The sequence below is a fragment of the Ornithorhynchus anatinus genome, chromosome 3, assembly GCF_004115215.2.
Source record: "Ornithorhynchus anatinus isolate Pmale09 chromosome 3, mOrnAna1.pri.v4, whole genome shotgun sequence".
NCBI lineage: Eukaryota > Metazoa > Chordata > Mammalia > Monotremata > Ornithorhynchidae > Ornithorhynchus > Ornithorhynchus anatinus.
The window spans coordinates 7,896,945-7,914,303 of NC_041730.1; the positions used below are offsets into that span (position 1 = coordinate 7,896,945).

Sequence of the window (17,359 nt, forward strand, 5' to 3'; positions counted from 1 at the left end):
CCGACGGCCCAGGCAAGTGTAGGAAGGGAGTGATCAAGGAGATGCAGCGGTCGTTCAGTGGGTGGTATCTGTTGAGCACTTGCTGTGCTAAACTCTTGAGAGCGCCCAGTACAAGAGAAGAATTGGTAGACCCGATGCCCCCCCCCGCCCTCAAGGAGCTCAGAGTCTGGAAGGGCAAAGGGCGATGGTCCAAAAATGAGCCTGGAGAGTTCCACCCTACCTCGGTGGCCTTTTTGATCGAGCGATCAATTGTATCTATTGAGCGCTTGTCGTGGGGAGGGCTCTGTACTAAGCACCTGGGAGGGTACAGTGTAACAGAATTGGAAGGCACGTTCCCCGGCCGCGATGAACTTGCAGTCGACGGGGGAAGGCGGACGTTAATATGAAGAGAGAAGTATTTCTTTAAAGAATATAATTATAATTGAATTATATTTGATTGTAATAAATATAATTGTAATTTAATATTTTAAGAATTTAATGCAAAGAGATCAATATTTCAGTGGAAAGAGCCCGGGGCTTGGGAGTCGGAAGTCGTGGGTTCAAATCCCGCCTCCGCCGCTTGTCCGCTTGTGCCTTTGGGCAAGTCACTTCACTTCTCTGGACTTCAGTTACCCCATCTGGAAAATGGGGATGAAGACTGGGAACCCCACGTGGGACAGCCTGATCACCTTGTAGCCTCCCCGGCGCTTAGAACAGTGCTCCGCACATAGCGCTTAACAAATGCCATCGTCATCAAATTGTGGATGTGTGTCCAAGTGCTGCCGGGCAGAGGGAGGGATGAATAAAGGATGCAAATCCAAGTACTTTTTTGAATTTAAACAAATCTCCAGAGGTTGTGGCGAAGGCCCAAAGGTCGTGTCAGACCCTCCTGTTGGAAAAGGCTTCAGGAAGGGCTCGCTCTGGCGTGCGGCTGCGGGAGGGAGCCAAACCAGCCCCACGCGACAGCTGCTTCCAGGCTGCGTTTGGGGGTGGAAGGGTTTAGCGGGCTACTCGGAGGCTGGGTTCGGTGGGGGACGCTGCCTCGTTCGAAGCCGTGGCGCGGCCGAGGGGCCCGGTTCCGTCCACGGTTCCGGGACTGAGTCTACCGGTCTTCTTTAGCGTGCTCCGCACTCCGTGACTGGTGGATCGATCGACGGAAGGAAACAAATGCTTCCTTTTCAAAGTCTGCGCCGGAGGACGCCCTGTCCTTGGATGAATCGAGCCTCTCACTTGTATGTCCGTTCCCCGCTCTTACACGGATTCTTTAGTTTCTTCCCGATTGTGAAAATCGGCGCCAGATCTGAGAGTGCCAGGATCCTGTAGGGTCCCGTGGCCGATCTCTTTTAGGGAGCCGCCCATCCGCGCGCTCGCTGTTCGGAACCCTCGGCTCCATTTCAGCTTCTCGGCGAGAATCCTCACTGCGCCGCTTCTCTCCAGGCCGCCTTCCAGTCTTCGGAAGGTGGCCGTGTGGTGCGGAAGTAAATGAGCTCCCTGTGAGCCTTCGGGACCCCTTTTTTGTCTGTTTGTGCAGATGACCTCAGATTTTCCATATATGCGAGGGTCTGATGGGTTTTCCAAGGACCTAGAGGCGCAAGTGAGAAAGGAGGATGGGTCACCTGAGTCTCGGGAGCATCTTGGCCCTGCCTGCTCTGGTTCCCTCCAACGCGGGCCCCCAGTTTTCCATCCGTCGAGCGCAAGTTCAGTCAGCCCCGAAGCGAATCTGTGGATTTAACTGTGTGTTTTTTCTAGTCCTTTCTTGTTTCAACCTAGTCTTCCAATTAATTCCGTAGACTCTGGGGAGACCTGGGCCCACTCTTAATTAGAACGGGTCGGCATCAAACCGGATGCCGACGCGGTGGGAGCTGTATTTAAACCGCGTTTTCCGTGGACCCTCCGATGGTCCGAGGTGTTTTCCCAATCGTGTCTCAGCCGTTCGCGGTGATTTGTCAATTCCCCGTTCTCCCCATTAAGGTAAAGAGTTGGGGAATTTGACCTGGATGATTTGTTTTGGGTCTAACCGCCCTCAAAAGCCTGGAGTGTGGTGGTCTATAGGACTGCTGCCAATTTTATTGCTTGTGCCACAGCCCCAGCTCCCTCCCCTCCCTCTGGGCACCTTCTCTTCTTTTCTCTCTCTCTCCCCCCCCTCTGCTTTTCCTGCCTCACTGAAGGCCGAACCAATGGACCCTGCCCCCGGCAGTGGGGAGGAGGCGGGGGAGACGGACGGGAGGAATGATGGACCCTTCTGGAGAGCCATCTGTTGCTTTTTGCTTGCCCCTCCCCAGACACGAATGCCTCTTCTCCCCACCCACTGTGGGACAATTCCAGCTTCGGCAGCTCTGAGCCACCTTCCCACCCCCCCACCCCGGGCCTTACCAGCCCCTCGCCGTTGGCCCCACTGCAGACCCCTGGCGGGGACCCCATCCCTCTGCCGTGACCCGCTCAGGAAAACCTGACCCCTTTCTGACGTCAAAAATCCGTACAAGTTAAACCCAGTGTGATCTGAAATGTTAACAGAAGGAAATAAAAATCTTTCATTTGGTCATATTTCAATCAGTTGTACTTACTGAGCGCGTACTGTGTGCAGAGCACTGTACTAAGCGCCTGGGAGAGTACAAAATAATCAGTCTGATCACTGTCCCCAAATTGTGTGGGGTTTTTAACCACCCCCCCCCAAAATTCCATGTCCTGTGTTGTCAGTTTCCTGGCTGAGTTTTTAGATTTTAATGCTCATGATCAAAGTTCTGCAATTGCAAGAGAGGGTTTTAGGATCCTTTCCCCCGTCTCTGTTTTTTTGGTCTCTTCCCAGCCTTCGTCTTAGACACCCAGAAAACTAAGCTGTGTTTGCTGGCTTGTAAGCCATTTCAATTTTGTAGCTGGAATATTTTAAAAGTGACCTCAACGGGTTTCAGACGGTGTAACCGCCTTGGGTTTGTATTAAGAGACTTTATTTTCCTTTCGTCAATTGGAGTGATGCTCCTCCTTTCCCGCCCTCAGCTTTTGGTTTACAACACAAAGCGGCGACGAGAGTTTTCCTCGGACTGACATAAGCGGCCGCTCGGGAACTCCTGAAGGTTTTTTCGAAGACTTGACGGGAGGGGGGATACTGGGGAGGTGCCCGTTTCCCGCCTTGTTAGTTTTTACTTGGATCGTATCGGGAATTCACCCCAAACTCCCTGCAGAGCCTCTCGGAGGGCTTCTCGGGACCACTTCTACACCTCCTGCTGATCTTCAGGATGTCTCTGAAGCCAAAGGGAGGAAGGTAAGGGAGGTCTCGGCAGCTCCTCTCCCAAGTTGATCCGGGCTTCGCCTCTGGGCTGCCCCAAGGACACGGAGCCCCTCCCTCCCCTGCCACAGTGGGGTCCCTGCAGCACAGTTTCCTCCTCGGGGGTTTCCTGTCCCCAGGAGAGGAAATCTCTTAGAACGTCAGAGATGCTTCATCTCTCTTGGGTAAGTCCCTCCCTTGGGTCCAGAAGAGGGGAAAGAAGAGGAAGTGACCGTGATCTAACTCTTCACCCTAGAAAATGGAACGTCTAATGCTTTTGTTGGCTTTTGTTGGCTATAGACGGGGCCTATAGTCTGAGCATGGTCGTGAACCACTCCAAGAGAGCAGACGTTCCCTCCTCGCACTCCTCCCCGCCCCGGCTCCTTCTCCTCCTTTTCCCTTCTCTCTGTCAATGTCCTCCTTGGGGCAGCGTGGAAAGAGCGCAGGCCTGGGAGTCAGAAGACCCGGGTTCTAATCGCAGCTCGGCCAGATGCTTGCTGGGTGACCTTGGGCAAGTCACTTAACCTCTCTGCACTTCAGGTCTCCTGTTCTCCCTCTTACCTAGACTGCGGGCCCCGTGCAGGACAGGGACTCTGTCCGACCTAATTGACATGTATCCACCCCAGTGCTTAGTGCACTGTTTGACACATAGTATCAAACAGCCCAGAACCCACAGGAAAAAAGCATGGCAGCAGGAACCCGTAGCCAAAGAGGAGCCTGTGCCCGCTGGGCATTTTGGCGAATGCCGGAATTCTCCCCACCTGTTGTAAAGGCCGTTGGGCTCGGCCCAGGAGCTGCCGGCCCCATCCTCTCCTCAGGCTCCCAGTGTGCCAGTTATTCCAAATGTCTCCCGGTGCCCCGCCGACTCCTCCTTCCTCAAGTGCCCACCTCGTGCCCCGCCACCTTTTCCAAGAGCAGCGGAGTAAGCGGGTGATCTAGGCCGCTCCCCACCGCCGGAGGGTTTCGCCATCCAGTCTTGGGCCGGTGGCCGGGGTCTGGCGAGTTGTCCTCGCTCACTCACCCTGCCTGCGGGCCGCTTGGCCCCGGGGACTTCTGTTCAGCTCGGGCCCGAAATCCCGAGAAAGGCTCCGGTGGCCCGATGACCCCGCCTCGGGCGCCCGTATGTCCGTTCCCTCCTCTGTAAAATGGGGATTATTAATAATAATAATAATAATAATGCTGGTATTTGTTAAGCGCTTACTATGTGCAGAGCACTGTTCTAAGCGCTGGGGGCGATACAGGCTAATCAGGTTGTCCCACGTGAGGCTCACAGTTAATCCCCATTTTACAGATGAGGTCACTGAGGCCCAGAGAAGTGAAGTGACTTGCCCACAGTCACCCAGCTGACGAGTGGCAGAGCCGGGATTCGAACCCATGACCTCTGACTCCCAAGCCCGGGCTTTTTCCACCGAGCCACGCCGCTTCTCATGCTGATTAAGACCGTGAGCCTCAAGTGGGACAACCCGATTAACCCTGTATGTGCCCCAGGGCTTAGAACAGTGCTCGGCACATAGCGCTTAACAAATACCAACATTATTATTATCATCATTATTATTATTATTATTAGAGAAGCAGCATGGCTCAGTGGAGGAACATGGGCTTGGGAGTCAGAGGTCATAGGTTCAAATCCCGGCTCAGCCGCTTGCCAGCTGTGTGACTTTGGCCAAGTCATTTAACTCAGTTACCTCATCTGTAAAGTGGGGGTGAAGGCTGTGAGCCCCACGTGGGTCAGCCTGATCACCTTGTGTCCTCCCCAGCTCTTAGAACAGGGCTTTGCACGTAGTAAGCGTTTGTTTAAAGTGCCATCATCGTTATCTGTTGTTCACAATACAACAGAATTAGCAGGCACGTTCGCTGCCCATAACGAGCTTACAGCGCAGAGGGGGAGACAGACATTAATATGAACAAATAAGCAATTTATAGTAATTTAAAGATCTGTACCCAGGTGCCGTGGGGCTGGGGGGTAGGGCGAATATCAAATTGCACATCCGAAGACCCTTAACCGAGCGAGGCTCCGAGGGCCTTCGGTGCATTTTCATTGAGTTCATTCAGTCGTACTTATTAAGCGCTTACTGCTTGTGTAATCCCAGTCGGCCTCGGGCTGGAATCGTGGCCCACCCCCTCCGGTAGCGAGCGGCCCCTTGGAAAACCTCACTTCTATAAAGGACTTCGATCCTTCTCTCTCCTCTCCCCCCAGTCCACGTTGTCCTCACGCTCCCCTCCCCAGCCGTCTGATCAGGCCCACGGACGTTTCGAGTGGGGCTGCCGTTCAAGGGAGGAAGAAGGCCTTGGACTACTAGTCCTCGGCTCGCTCTCCTCCCCCTCAAAAAAATGAAAAAAGCCAGAGCGAGATGCCGTATCAGCGTCGGCAGCGAGGGGAGTGCCGATCATCTCAGCGCTTTCCCCCGGGCTCCTCGTCAGGTTGCCGGCAGACAATCACGGTGGCCGTACTTTTCCTCCGTGAGCTAGGGGAGCTCTCTTCTGGGCTTTGTGAACGGAAGCCCCGTTGAGTCAATCGCAGGGGGTGTAGGAGGGGGCTCTAGGAAGTAACTCTGGGGCTGGGGTCTCGATTCCTAGCGGGAGGGGCAGAATCCAGTCACGGAGCCGCCCAGCAGGCAAGTGGCGAATCGCGGTGGTCTAGTGGATAGAGCAGGAGCCTGAAAAGTCGGAAGGACCTGGGGTCTAATCCCGGCTCCGCCAGTGGTCTGCCGTGTGACCTTAGACAAGTCACTTCTCTACGTCTTTTACCTCATTCAGTCATTCAATAGTATTTATTGAGCGCTTACTATGTGCAGAGCACTGTACTAAGCGCTTGGAATGTACCAGTCGGTAACAGAGACAGTCCCTGCCCTTCGACGGGCTTATGGTCTAATCGGGGAAGACGGACAAAAACAGCAGCAATAAGTAGAATCAAGGGGATGAACATCTCATTAAAACAATAGCAAATGAAAAGAATCAAGGGGATGTACATCTCATTAACAAAATAAATAGGGTAATGAAAATATATACAGTTGAGCGGACTCGTCTGTTCAGTGGAGTTTAAAACTGTGAGCCCCGTGAGGGACAGGGACCGTGTCCAACCTGATTTATTTGTATCTACCCCAACACTTCGGACAGTGCCTGACACCCAGTAAGCGCTTACCGAATACTATTATTATTATTATTATTATCCGTACCGGTGGCTACGAGACGAGTCAACAGTCTTGACCTGGTTGGGGAGATGAGACCTAGCTGTTCAGCAGGAGGTTTAGGGATTGTGCTCGTGCCGCCTGAATGCTTCCCCGGACACTGCCATCTCCCAAACCCTAGGAGAGTTGGCCCTCTGGGGGTGTTGGGGTGGGGGCGTGGGCAAGTGGGAGGAGATGGGCCACTGACCCCTTATTTGCTCACTTCAGAGCCAGACTAGAATTGCCTCCCATCATTTAAGACCTGGTGATGAGCGCGTCCTCCTAGAGCCGGACTCCAGTCTTTGGCCTGGAGAAGGATCGGTATCCAGAGGCCCTTTTAACCTTTTCTGTCTGACCCCCCAGGGTGGGTCCTCGGAATTTCAGACTCCGAATTCGAGAGGCCTGCTTTTCGTCATCAGTGGTATCTGAGCCCCTAGTGAGTTCCAACCCGCCTTTCTAGAAGCGCCGCCCACCTTGGACCCCCGAAGCGTTCTGACCACGCGGGAGTCTCTCCTCCCTCCTAAAATTCCACGTCTGGGTGGTCCCCCTCTGGGAAAGCGGGGCCTCAGCCTGAAGAACCCAGTGATCGCTACTCCAAGGCGTCTGATCCACCCTGCTCCCAAATACAGAATGACGGGACCATTCCCGGAAAATCATACTTTTAGTTTTCCTCCTAAAGCCTCTCAGGTTTATCAAGAAATGGAGTCCTTTGTTTTTATGGAATTTAAGCACTTACTGTGTGCCAGGAACTGTACTCAACGCCAGGATTAGCTAATGAGGTTGGACGCGGTCCATGTCCCCGATGGGGCTCGATCTCCATTTCACGGGCAAAATAACTGAAGCCCAGAGACGTGTCTGTCTCCCCCTCTAGATTGTAAGCCAGCTGTGGGCAGGGAATGTGTCCGTTCGTTGTTCTATTGTACTCTCCCAAACGCTTAGTACAGCGCTCTACCCACAGTAAGTGCTCGGTAAGTCCGACCGACTGACTGTCCGACTCGCCCAAGGTCACGCGACAGACGGAAGGTGTGGCCGGGATTAGAACCCAGCTCCTCTGACTCCCAGGACCACGCTTTACCCACCGGGCCCCGCGGCGTCAAGCCGGGGCGCCACCGTCACCAGCTCACTGTGCTAAGACCTAGACTCACCGAAGAGAGAAGCGGGTTACTTACTAGAGACCTTGTTCTCTGGAGGAGCGGACTCTTGTCAACCCGGGGCATCCCGCCCCTTCGCCCTTCAGGTGCGGCAGCTGCTGACACGCGTGCACACGTGTGTCCGTGTATGTGTGGGCACACCCGTGCTCCTTACTGTTTTCCAATGGGCCCAGGGGGCAAACTGGAGAGATCCACGGGAGAGCAAGGGCAGGATCTCCCCCCCCGCCGAGTCGTCCCCCGTCGCCTTGGGAGGTTGGGGACACCTATCCCGGTGAATCGCCGAGACGACTCCGGCAGCCCGCCGGGGCTCGTTCGGCGACATTTCTTCCAAACCGAAGCGGGAGGAATCCGTAGGTAGTCCGTAGACAGGCCCCTTCCGCCGGCACTGGAGGGTTTGAGAAAGATCATCTTCCAAACGTGAGGCGGAACGCGTTCTCCCGGGCCGTCAGTCGGCCCCAACTAAACGGGGCTTCATTTCTTTACAGAACAAACACCCTGGCTCTGCGGAGGGTTCCGCTTACCTGACGGTGTGTCTTTTGGGTCTTTCCTGAGCAAGAAAATACGATACATTTGCTGACTCGGCGTCGGAGGCTTGATTGTAGAACGGGGACCTGGGAACGCTTTCCGGTGGAGACCAAATGGGTCGGAAACCACTGTAGAATAACAACTTTCAGCCTTGTTTACCCCCTGTGGACCGGCCCACAGCTTGCCCACCGCCAGCCTTTTCCAGGCCATTTGATGAGGCCTTCATGGGTCCGGGCGATTCTCCCCCGAAGACCCTTTGGAGTTTGGACAGGTGGCATTTAGGACCTTTTTAAGATCTGTGTGAGCTTTTCGGCACGTTGGTTTCGACTTTCTAAGTCCAGCCTCCTCCGTGGCACCAGCTTGGGGGTGTGAGTGATGATGACGGTTGGGTAAGGGGTCGGGGGGGATGAGATGTGGGAGCCGTGGGTCAAGGGGAAAGGGTTGTAAAAGGCTGGCTTCGGGGTTGGAAGGGAAAGAGCGGGGAAGGTTTGGGGTGGGAGGGGGCGCGGAAAATCACCCGGGAGGATTGGAACCGCCCTTTCGCTTCTGACAAAGTCAAAAGACCCACTCGGGGAACCTCTCTGACGCATCATAAATACATTCAGCAATCGGTGGTATCTGCTGAACACTTACGGGGTGCGGGGCGCTGTACTGAGCGCTGGGGAGAGGACAGCAGAACGGAGTCGACAGACCTGTTCCTCGCCCGTGAGCAGCTTACGGTCTCCGGTAGCTCCGAGCGCGTTCGCAATTCTGGTTAATCTCTAGACTGTAAACTTGTCCTGGGCGGGGAACGGGTCTGCCAACTCTGTATCGGACTCTCCCGCGCATCTAGTACAGTGTTCCGCACCTAGTAAGCGCTCAGTACCGGTGAGTGGATTTGGGGACAATAAGGTGAGCTATCTTGGTTAGAACGTCGAGAGGGCAGAATGGGTTCCGAGTTGCGACATTTTGACGTAAGGTTCAGATCCGGGGAACTGATTGTGTGTGGTGGGAGGTGGTGGGGGGGGGGGTCCTTAATATCCGGAGCTAGCCTTGCTGACAGTGAGCCGTCGTTCTTGTGTGAAAGCGATCAAGGATATATGGAAGTGGTTTTGACAGCTTAGATAATTCCGTTTCAGAGCACTGGAAAGACTGTCTCTAAGGGTGTTAGCAAACTGTGGCAGAAATAAAGGGTTATATTCCCGGGCTCCGTTACCTGGACTCTCTGATCCTCGTTCGGCAAAGAAGTCGGGGACTAGCTTGTCGATATTACCCGAAAGAGCTCTAAGTGATTCAGATCCATTTCTTCCCCCCCGCCCCCCCGCCGTCACAACCTCTGGCTGTGGACTTCAGTGGAGGGTGGCAGATATAGCTCGGAAACCCGGTGGGCCCCAGCGTGGCCCAGTGGAAAGAGCCCGGGCTTGGGAGTCGGGGGTCATGGGTTTGAATCCCGGCTCTGCCACTTGTCAGTTGTGTGACTGTGGGCAAGTCACTTCACATCTCTGTGCCTCAGTTCCCTCATCTGTAAAATGAGGATTGACTGCGAACCTCACGGGGGACGACCTGATGACCCTGTATCTCCCCCAGCGCTTAGAACGGTGCTCAGCACATAGTAAGCGCTTAACAAATACCAACATTATTATTATTCTAGGCCAAGGGGCACCGTCCCCCAAGAGAGCTTAGCCACGCTCCATATTGGAGGAAACTGAGTCCCAGATGGCGTCTGGGCCTTTTGGGGGACCCAGCTGGGAGAAGCGGCGTGGCCTGGGAGTCAGAAGGACCTGGGTTCTAATCCCAGCTTCACCACGAGTCTCCTGGGAGACCTTGGGCAAGTCAGTCCACTTCTCTGTGTCTCGATACCTCATCCGTAAAATGGGAATGGAGGCTGTGGGCCCCATAGGCGAAGGAGACTGTGCCCAACCCGATTTGCTTGTATCCACCCCTGCTCTCTGTACAGTCCCCGACTCATAGTAAGCGCTTAACAAGTACCACGGTTGCTGCTGTTGTTATTGTTATTATTATCACCATTATTCTGGGCCTGGTTCTCGTCCCAGCTGCGCCGCTTGCTTTCTTGGGCAAGTCACTTCATGTCGGTGCCTCAGTTTCCTCATCTGTAAAGCGGGGATTGAGACTGTGAGCCCTATGTGGGCCGGGGGTCCAACCTGAATATCTTCTATCTACCCCAGCGTTTTATGCGGCGCCTGGCGCAAAGTGAGCGCTTAATACCATTTAAAAAAAAAAACCCCACCACCACCCACTTGGTAGCCGGGTTTCAGATGGGAACTGCAGATGATGTTGCCTGGTGACAACTCTTTATTCTCTCCAGACTGTGAGCTCGTTGTGGGCAGGGCGTGCACCTGCTGTGTCGTACTCTCCCGAGTGTTTAGTGCATTGCTCCGCTCACGGTAAGCGCTCAATAAGTACGAATGAAAGAGTGAATTAATAAGGGCTCCATAAATCCAATTGCATGAATGAATGAGATTCTTCTGCATCCCTTTTTTTCTTTTTTTGGCGTTTGGTTATTTCAGCGATGCTAGGTAGATCGACCAAGCGTCCGGGTTTTGGTGAGAGCGTTTTTTTTAAGATGCTTTTTGGGTGCTTAGGAGACTCTCCGGGACCCGGAGCAGAATGTCTCTTGTTGAAAGATTAGGCGGGAGGAAGATTTCGTTATAGTCGTTCCGGTCAGTGAGACAAAGTCCCTGCCAGTGCCCCGGCCCGAACCAGGACCAACCAGGCCACGGTGCCCGGATCCGGGTGGGCAGTCCCTGGCTCGAAGCGGGTGCCCGGGGATTGGCACCGGAAGGCGGTGGGGTGCGGTAGAGGGACTTGGAATTCCCACTTTGGAACAGCCCGAGTCCCGTCCGTTTAACTTCCCGGCTGCGGGAGCGTCATCCCGGTGTCGAATGTCTTGTCTGCCTGAAATCGCGCTCGAACTGCGCCCCAGCGGTTAATGCCAACGTATTGAAAAGTGTAAAAAAACTTGTTTCTAGCTTCCTACATGCCGGGGATGCCGAGCGGAATCTCTCCGTATCCACCGGGACACCCTCCCAACCCGAGGTAAGGAAATCGGTCTTCTCCATTTTGGCGGGGGAGGGCATCCCGCTCCCCATTCCAGTAGGAATCAAAGCGCTGACGGCCACGGAAGCGTTAGGATAAGGAGTGGGGGGTGGGGATGTGACCGCTGGGCCTAGACCAGCCCTAGCCGGCCTTGATGACCTTGTGCGATGGTGGGGAATTTGACTCTCCCCCTCTGCTAACAGGAAAATCAGGGTCAAGGACCCTGAAGGCGAATTGCAGTTGAGGGAGCGGTGCGATTCTGCCCCTAATTGAGATTGGGGCTGCCTTCCTTTGGGCTGGGTATCCCGTTGAGATGCAAGGTTCTGACAAAGTTTGGTGCCATTTGGGAAGCAGCGTGGCTTACTGGAAGGAGGGAAGACCCGGGTTCTAATCCTGGCTCCGCCACTTGTCTGCCGGGTGACACTGAGCAAGTCACTTCACTTCTCTGGGCCTCAGTGATGATGTACAGTGGGGATTAATACGTGTTCTCGACCTTAGAGCCTAGAGGGGGAGTTGACAGTCCAGTGGTAACACGGAGGTTAAGTGCCTGGAAAACTCGGCCCTACCCGTTCCCGTTCCTTCCCCGAAAAGGCACCGCGTCCCATCCAGGGAGGAGGGCATCGTCCGAGGGGCGTTCCTTGGTTCTCCCGGCAGCGTCCTCTTTGAAAGATCCGGCGACACCACGACGCTGTGGAAGAATTCACCGTTAACTAATGAAGCGTACTGTGTGGGAGAGGAGACTAGGGGGGAGAGACGCAAGTCATTCCCTCCAGGAGTTGACAACCTGATGGGGGAATCTTTCTATCACCGATGTCATTAAGTGATATAAATCGACAGTCTGTCGATTATGATTTCACTCTCCTCCCTCCCTCCCACCCCCCTTCCCTCTTCCTTTCCACCCGGATCTAGCTGCTGCTGATTCCCCCATGCACGCACGCTTTTAGCTGCGTACTTCATTTTCAGGAGGTGAAAAGGAGAAAGAACGGGCCTAGGCAGTTTCCCCGAGGGATTATCGTCGGCTTGCCTTTATTTCAGATAACCTCGGGGGTGACTTTGAGATCTCCTGGCAAGCGCATCGGTCCTAGACGGTGTCTGGTCTGTGAGCGTCAAAAACCCCTCACAGATTCCCCAGATCATAGCACGGTGAAGAGACCGACCTCCGAAGAAGAGGAGGCGATGCCTTCCGAAGGGACTTTTATGAGCACGATTGATGTAACTAATCGATCGCCGGTATTGAGAGAGCCCTTACGTGCAGATCGCTGTGCTGAGCGCTAGAGAGCCGCCTGACCTTGGGCCAATCACTTCACTTCTCTGGGCCTCAATTACCTCATCTGTAAAATGGGGATCCCCAAGCTGGACAGCCCGATGACCTCGTACCTCCCCCAGCGCTTAGAACGGTGCTCGGCACATAGTAAGCGCTTAACAAATACCAACATTATTATCATAAAGCCCGGGCCTGGGGAGTCGGAAGGACCTGCGTTTTAGTCCCGGCTCCGCCGCTTGTCCGCCGGGTGACCTTGGGCGTGTCACCTCGCTCCTCTGGGCCTCAGTTACCTCATCTGTAAAATAAGGGTGGACTGTAAGCCGCTTATGGGACGGGGAGTAGCTTGCGCTTAACGAGTGCCATTAAAAACCAAAAAATGTCCTCCCCGGCAGCTACTGGGTAGCGTTGGAACCGGGCACCCTTCCTCTCTGATTCTGCTCCCCTCGCTAATCATCGCCCCGCTAACGAGGAGCGGAGAGCGGGCGGCGGGCGGGGGACATGTCCGCCAACTCTGGAGTAAGCGCTCAGTAAACACCCTTGGCGGATTTGGCCCTGGCATTCTGCACCACTGGAACGACCGGGACCTGCCCCTTCCGACCCGAGGCAGAGAAGCAGCATGATGTAGGGGCTAGAGCCCGGACCTGGGAGTCGGAAGGACCCGGGTTCTAATCCCGGCTCCGCCGCGGGTCTGCCGCGTGACCTTGGGCTAGTCGCTTCACCTCTCTGGGCCTCAGCGACCTCACCCGTAAAACGGGGTTAGAGGTGTGGACCCCACGCGGGACGGACTGTGTCCAACCTGATTTGCCTGTATCCGCCCCAGCGCTCAGAACGGGGCCTGGCACGCAGGAAGCGGTTACCCAGTACCGTTCCAGTTGTCGTCGTCGTCCTTTGTTCGCGTGTTTTTCCCCGGGGTGACGCTTTGTGTGTTCCTTTGTCTCCAGCGGCTACCCGGCCTACCCCTACCCACCGGGCCCTCAGTATCCTGCCACGACCAGCTCTCAGCACTACCCCGCCCAGCCCCCCGGGACCACCGTAGGTGAGTAACCGTGCCCGCCCGGATTCCCGTGTCGGCGGCGAAGCTCCCCCTCCCACCTCGAGGGTCGGCGGTCTTGGGATCCGGAGCCGGAATCGCGGGGGGTCGGCCGGACCCGGTCTAGCCGGCGAGGGGGCGAGGCCGTTCCCGAGGTGCCGCGCCCTCTCCTCGGCCGGCGCGTCGGTCGGATCCCGGAGGGGTCAGCGGGGCGCCGCTGGCGGGCCGCGGCCGTCCTCCGCCCTGGACGGGAGCGGAGCGAGGCGCCGGGGGCCTCTGGCCGGTCGGGGGGGGCGGGGGGGGCCGCGGAGGGCGAGGCCGGGGGAAGGGTCGAGAGGAGGCGACTCGGGGGTCGGACTCCGGGACTCCCCTCGGCGCCCGACCGTCGTACCGCGGCCCGGCTCGGAGGCCACGGGCCGGAAGGGCGCCCCGGCGAAATGGCCGCCGACTGCGACTCCACTTCCCTGGTGGATCGCCTCTTCCTGCCGCCCGTAGTCGGTGGCGGCCCGTCACCCCCTCCGTCTGCCTCACCGAAGAACCCCTTCCTTCGGTCGATGGTTGGCTAGGTTCCCGTAACGGCGGCCGAGGTTCCGGTGGGTTGCGTTGTAGAGGCGTGATCTGTTCCCCCTTGATACGGCACTGTGGATTTCGGGGGAGGGTCTTACCGGACTCCACGCCCCGAGCTTTCACCGCAGACCCTTCCCCCCCTCCAGCACACCATCTGCGTCTGCCTGGGCCACTGCCCACTCTTTCGCGTCTGTGTCTCACAGGACTCTGGGGCTTTCGGGGTTGGGTTTCTGGCGGGGGGTGACAGCCGGAAGAGCGGTCCCCCCCCCCTCCCGCCACCACCATCCTGTCGCCACTGTTTGTCCTGTGGGGCTCCCTGGGGGAGTGGCCATTCACTCAGTCGTATTTTTTGAGGGCTTAACTGTGTGCAGAGCACTGTACTAAGCGGTTGGGAGAGGACAACATAACAACAGCCATCCCGGTGCCCACCGAACTATGAAAAAGGCCCGGGGTTGCATCCGGAACCTGCCGACCCCCGACCCGAGGGGGGAGAGGTCCCGGACCGGGTGGCCGGAAGCTCGGACCCTGACTCCCGGGGGGAGGCCGTGGGCGAGGCCCCTCCAACCGGGAATGTGATCCGATTCGTCGGCCGGAGCCGGGGGAGGGGGGCGGTTGTAGGGGGCGGGAACCGTCCTCCCTCAGGGATGGACTCCGATCTCTTAGAAGCGCGTGTCTGGGGAGGGAACGTTTCCAGAACCCAAGATGGCTCCGGGGATCGGATCCGGAGCCCGTCGGAGTGGGTTCTCTCTCCGGTCGTGGGCACCGTCTGTTCGTAAAGCGTTTAGGTGCTAGAGGACTTTGGGCAGGGGTGTCGGTTGGCCCAGGCGGCCTGGTAATCGCCGCCTCGTGATGAAGCGAGACGCTCTGTAAGTACCGTAATGTCGCCGGACTTCCTACGGCTCTCTCCTGCGTACTTCCCGGAGGTCGTTTTCGCGATGTACGGTGCGGAACGAGTTACTGCGAAACCGACCCGAGTGAGGGAAAACGGAAATGTGGAAGCGCGGTTTGGACGTTAGGTGACGTTGTCTTAAAGCGGCGAGGCTCCAGGTTGGCCCTGTGAAGTGCGATTCTGTCCCAGACCCTGGCAGTAGCCAGGTTTTCCGAAAAAAAAATAACCGGGTCGGGCTCGATCGGAACCAGTCGTTTGTTGAGGTTTACGCGCCGCGAGGCTCGACGGGTCAGAGCCGAGAAGCCTCTGTCCTGGGAGGCGCTCCGAGCCAGTCCGTGTCCGCCGTCAGGAAGGCGTCTTCTGGTGCCCGCGTGGCGTGACTGGCCGACGGTCTTGGATGTAATCGTCTCTCGCTGCTCAAAGATGAAGTTGACGACGATCGGAGCCACTGCCGACATTGTCCGGGGCGGGCGCGGGGGCCTCGGGAACCGATGCAGATCCCAGCCTTCGGCGGCCGGCGAGGGAAGCGCTTGGAGCAGCCGGGCGGAGCCAGGCGACAAGAGAGACCGGCTAGAAATCTGGGGGTTCGACGTCCGAGTCGTCCGTTCCCTGCCGGAATCCCGGGACCTGGCGGCCGTGTCTTTGGAGCGCGACTCGGGGTACGGCCGGGCGGCGTTCCCGGCCTGTCCCTCGGGCCCGGTCGGCGATCCGGGCGGCGGGCGTGACGCTGACACTCGTGGATTCGGAAGCCCAGCGGAAAGAGGTCGGGCCTGGGAGACGGAAGGACCGGGGTTCTGATCCCAGCTCCGCCACTCGTCTGCTGGGTGGCCGTCGTCGCTTTGCTGGGCCTCAGTTCAGTCATCCGGAAAATGGGGATGAAGACTTTGAGCCCCGCGTGGCCCGGGGACCGCGCCCCACCTGGTTAGCTCGTATCTGCCCCGGCGCTCAGTACGGTGCCTAAACGCTTAACAGATACCTTAAAAAAAAGGCGCTCGGGAGAGAGAGATCGGGGGAAGGGGCCGGATTCGTGATCTCCAAACTCACCTCTTCCTTAAAGCGATGTCAAAGTAAAGAGTGCACGTGTGGATCTGTGTGTGTTTGTGACCACCTCCTCGCTTCCCCCGGAAGACGGGCCAACAAGAAGGTGGAATTTGGATTTCTTTCCTTTTGGGTTTCTTTTTTTCCTGTCCCGTGCAGACCACCTTTTATTTTCGTCAGAAGGGAAGGAAGGGAAACTTTTCCCGATCCCACGGATGGAACCCAGTTTGCATTTCAGTTCCCTAGAGCGCCTCTCGAGAGTAGACCACGAACCTTTCGGGCCCGGGCCGGCCCTAGGACCGGGCTCTCTCCCAGGAGAGCGGCCCTCGGAGCCCGCCGTCCGCACAGGCTTAGGAGCGGCTAGACCGCCGTGAGGTTGCGAAGGCCGAGTCCCGGAGAAAGCATTAATTCTTGTTTGTGTTCTCTTAATAGCAGATGCCCGAAGAAAGCAGAAGCAGGTATGGATTTGTGGTCATTCGTATGTTTTCTGGGCAGAAAAGCGGGCACTCAAGAGAAGCTTTGGTCCCCAGCTGGGCATTCGAGTGGAGGATGCCAAGCTTCACTGGCTAGGCAAAAGTGGCATGATGTGGGATCAGTTAATTCCCACCCTGATTCAGTCCCGGCGCCGACTGTCGGACCCCGACGTGCTGGTGGTCCACCTGGGCGGCAACGACCTGGGGGCCGCCAGGCTGTTGGACATCATCATCCGCATGAAGAAGGATTTCGGCTTCATCAAGCAGATGTTCAAGAACGTCGTCCCGGTCTGGTCCAACATCATCCCCCGCAAGGCCTGGAACCAGGAGAAACCCCAGAAGGTCATGGATAAGTGTCGGAGGAAGGTGAACGGGGAAGTGGGCAGCTTCCTGAAGCTGCTGGGCGGGTGCGTGGTCAAGCACGAGTCCCTGGTCCCCGAGTCGCCGGGCCTGTTCCACCTGGACGGCGTCCTCCTGTCGGAGAGCGGCACCGACGTCTTCAACCTGGACCTGCTCAGCGTCTTGGAGACTCTGATCTGAATCCCGGGGCCGGCGGGGGCCCGCGGCGGCCCGCGGCTCGACGGGGCGCCCCTCCGGACCGACGCGGGGCAGAGGGGAAGCGGGTCCTGTCGCTGAGCGATGCGTGACCCGGGGCGGGGAGGGGGGGGACCTTTTGTTTCCTAACAGGACCTGTTTGATATCTGATTTTGTACCTGGAGTCGTGCTTGTAATTTATTTAAATAGATGCTGTCAAATAGGTTTAGGTTTCTGGGTTGGACTCTTTTTCTCCCCCCCCCCTCCCCCCACCCCCCGTTTTCTTTTTTAATTTCTCCTCTACAGAGCAGCTGGGCAAAGAAACTATTTGCTTCTGGAAATGCCGTCTTTAGAGTTTCTCCCTCTGTGACACTAAAATTGGGTCGTTGGTTCCCTTTCCGGCATAGGGGCTCCGGGGCGGGGAGGGTGGGAGAGGGGGATTTT

The 17,359-nt window shown here is 56.8% G+C and overlaps 1 protein-coding gene across 2 annotated transcripts in view; it reads left to right on the forward strand.

Annotated features, from left to right (window-relative positions):
* TSG101 (tumor susceptibility 101) overlaps positions 1 to 17,359 on the forward strand; it is a 63,588-nt gene that overhangs the window by 26,657 nt on the left and 19,572 nt on the right. The window contains exons 6-7 of one of the 2 annotated variants that reach the window (XM_029060327.2): positions 11,054 to 11,120; positions 13,326 to 13,420. The exons of the other annotated variant lie outside the window; for it this stretch is intronic. Of the exons in view, the coding sequence (XP_028916160.1) occupies positions 11,054 to 11,120; positions 13,326 to 13,420 (162 nt within the window). The remainder of the gene's footprint in view (positions 1 to 11,053; positions 11,121 to 13,325; positions 13,421 to 17,359) is intronic. 2 annotated transcript variants of the gene reach the window in all.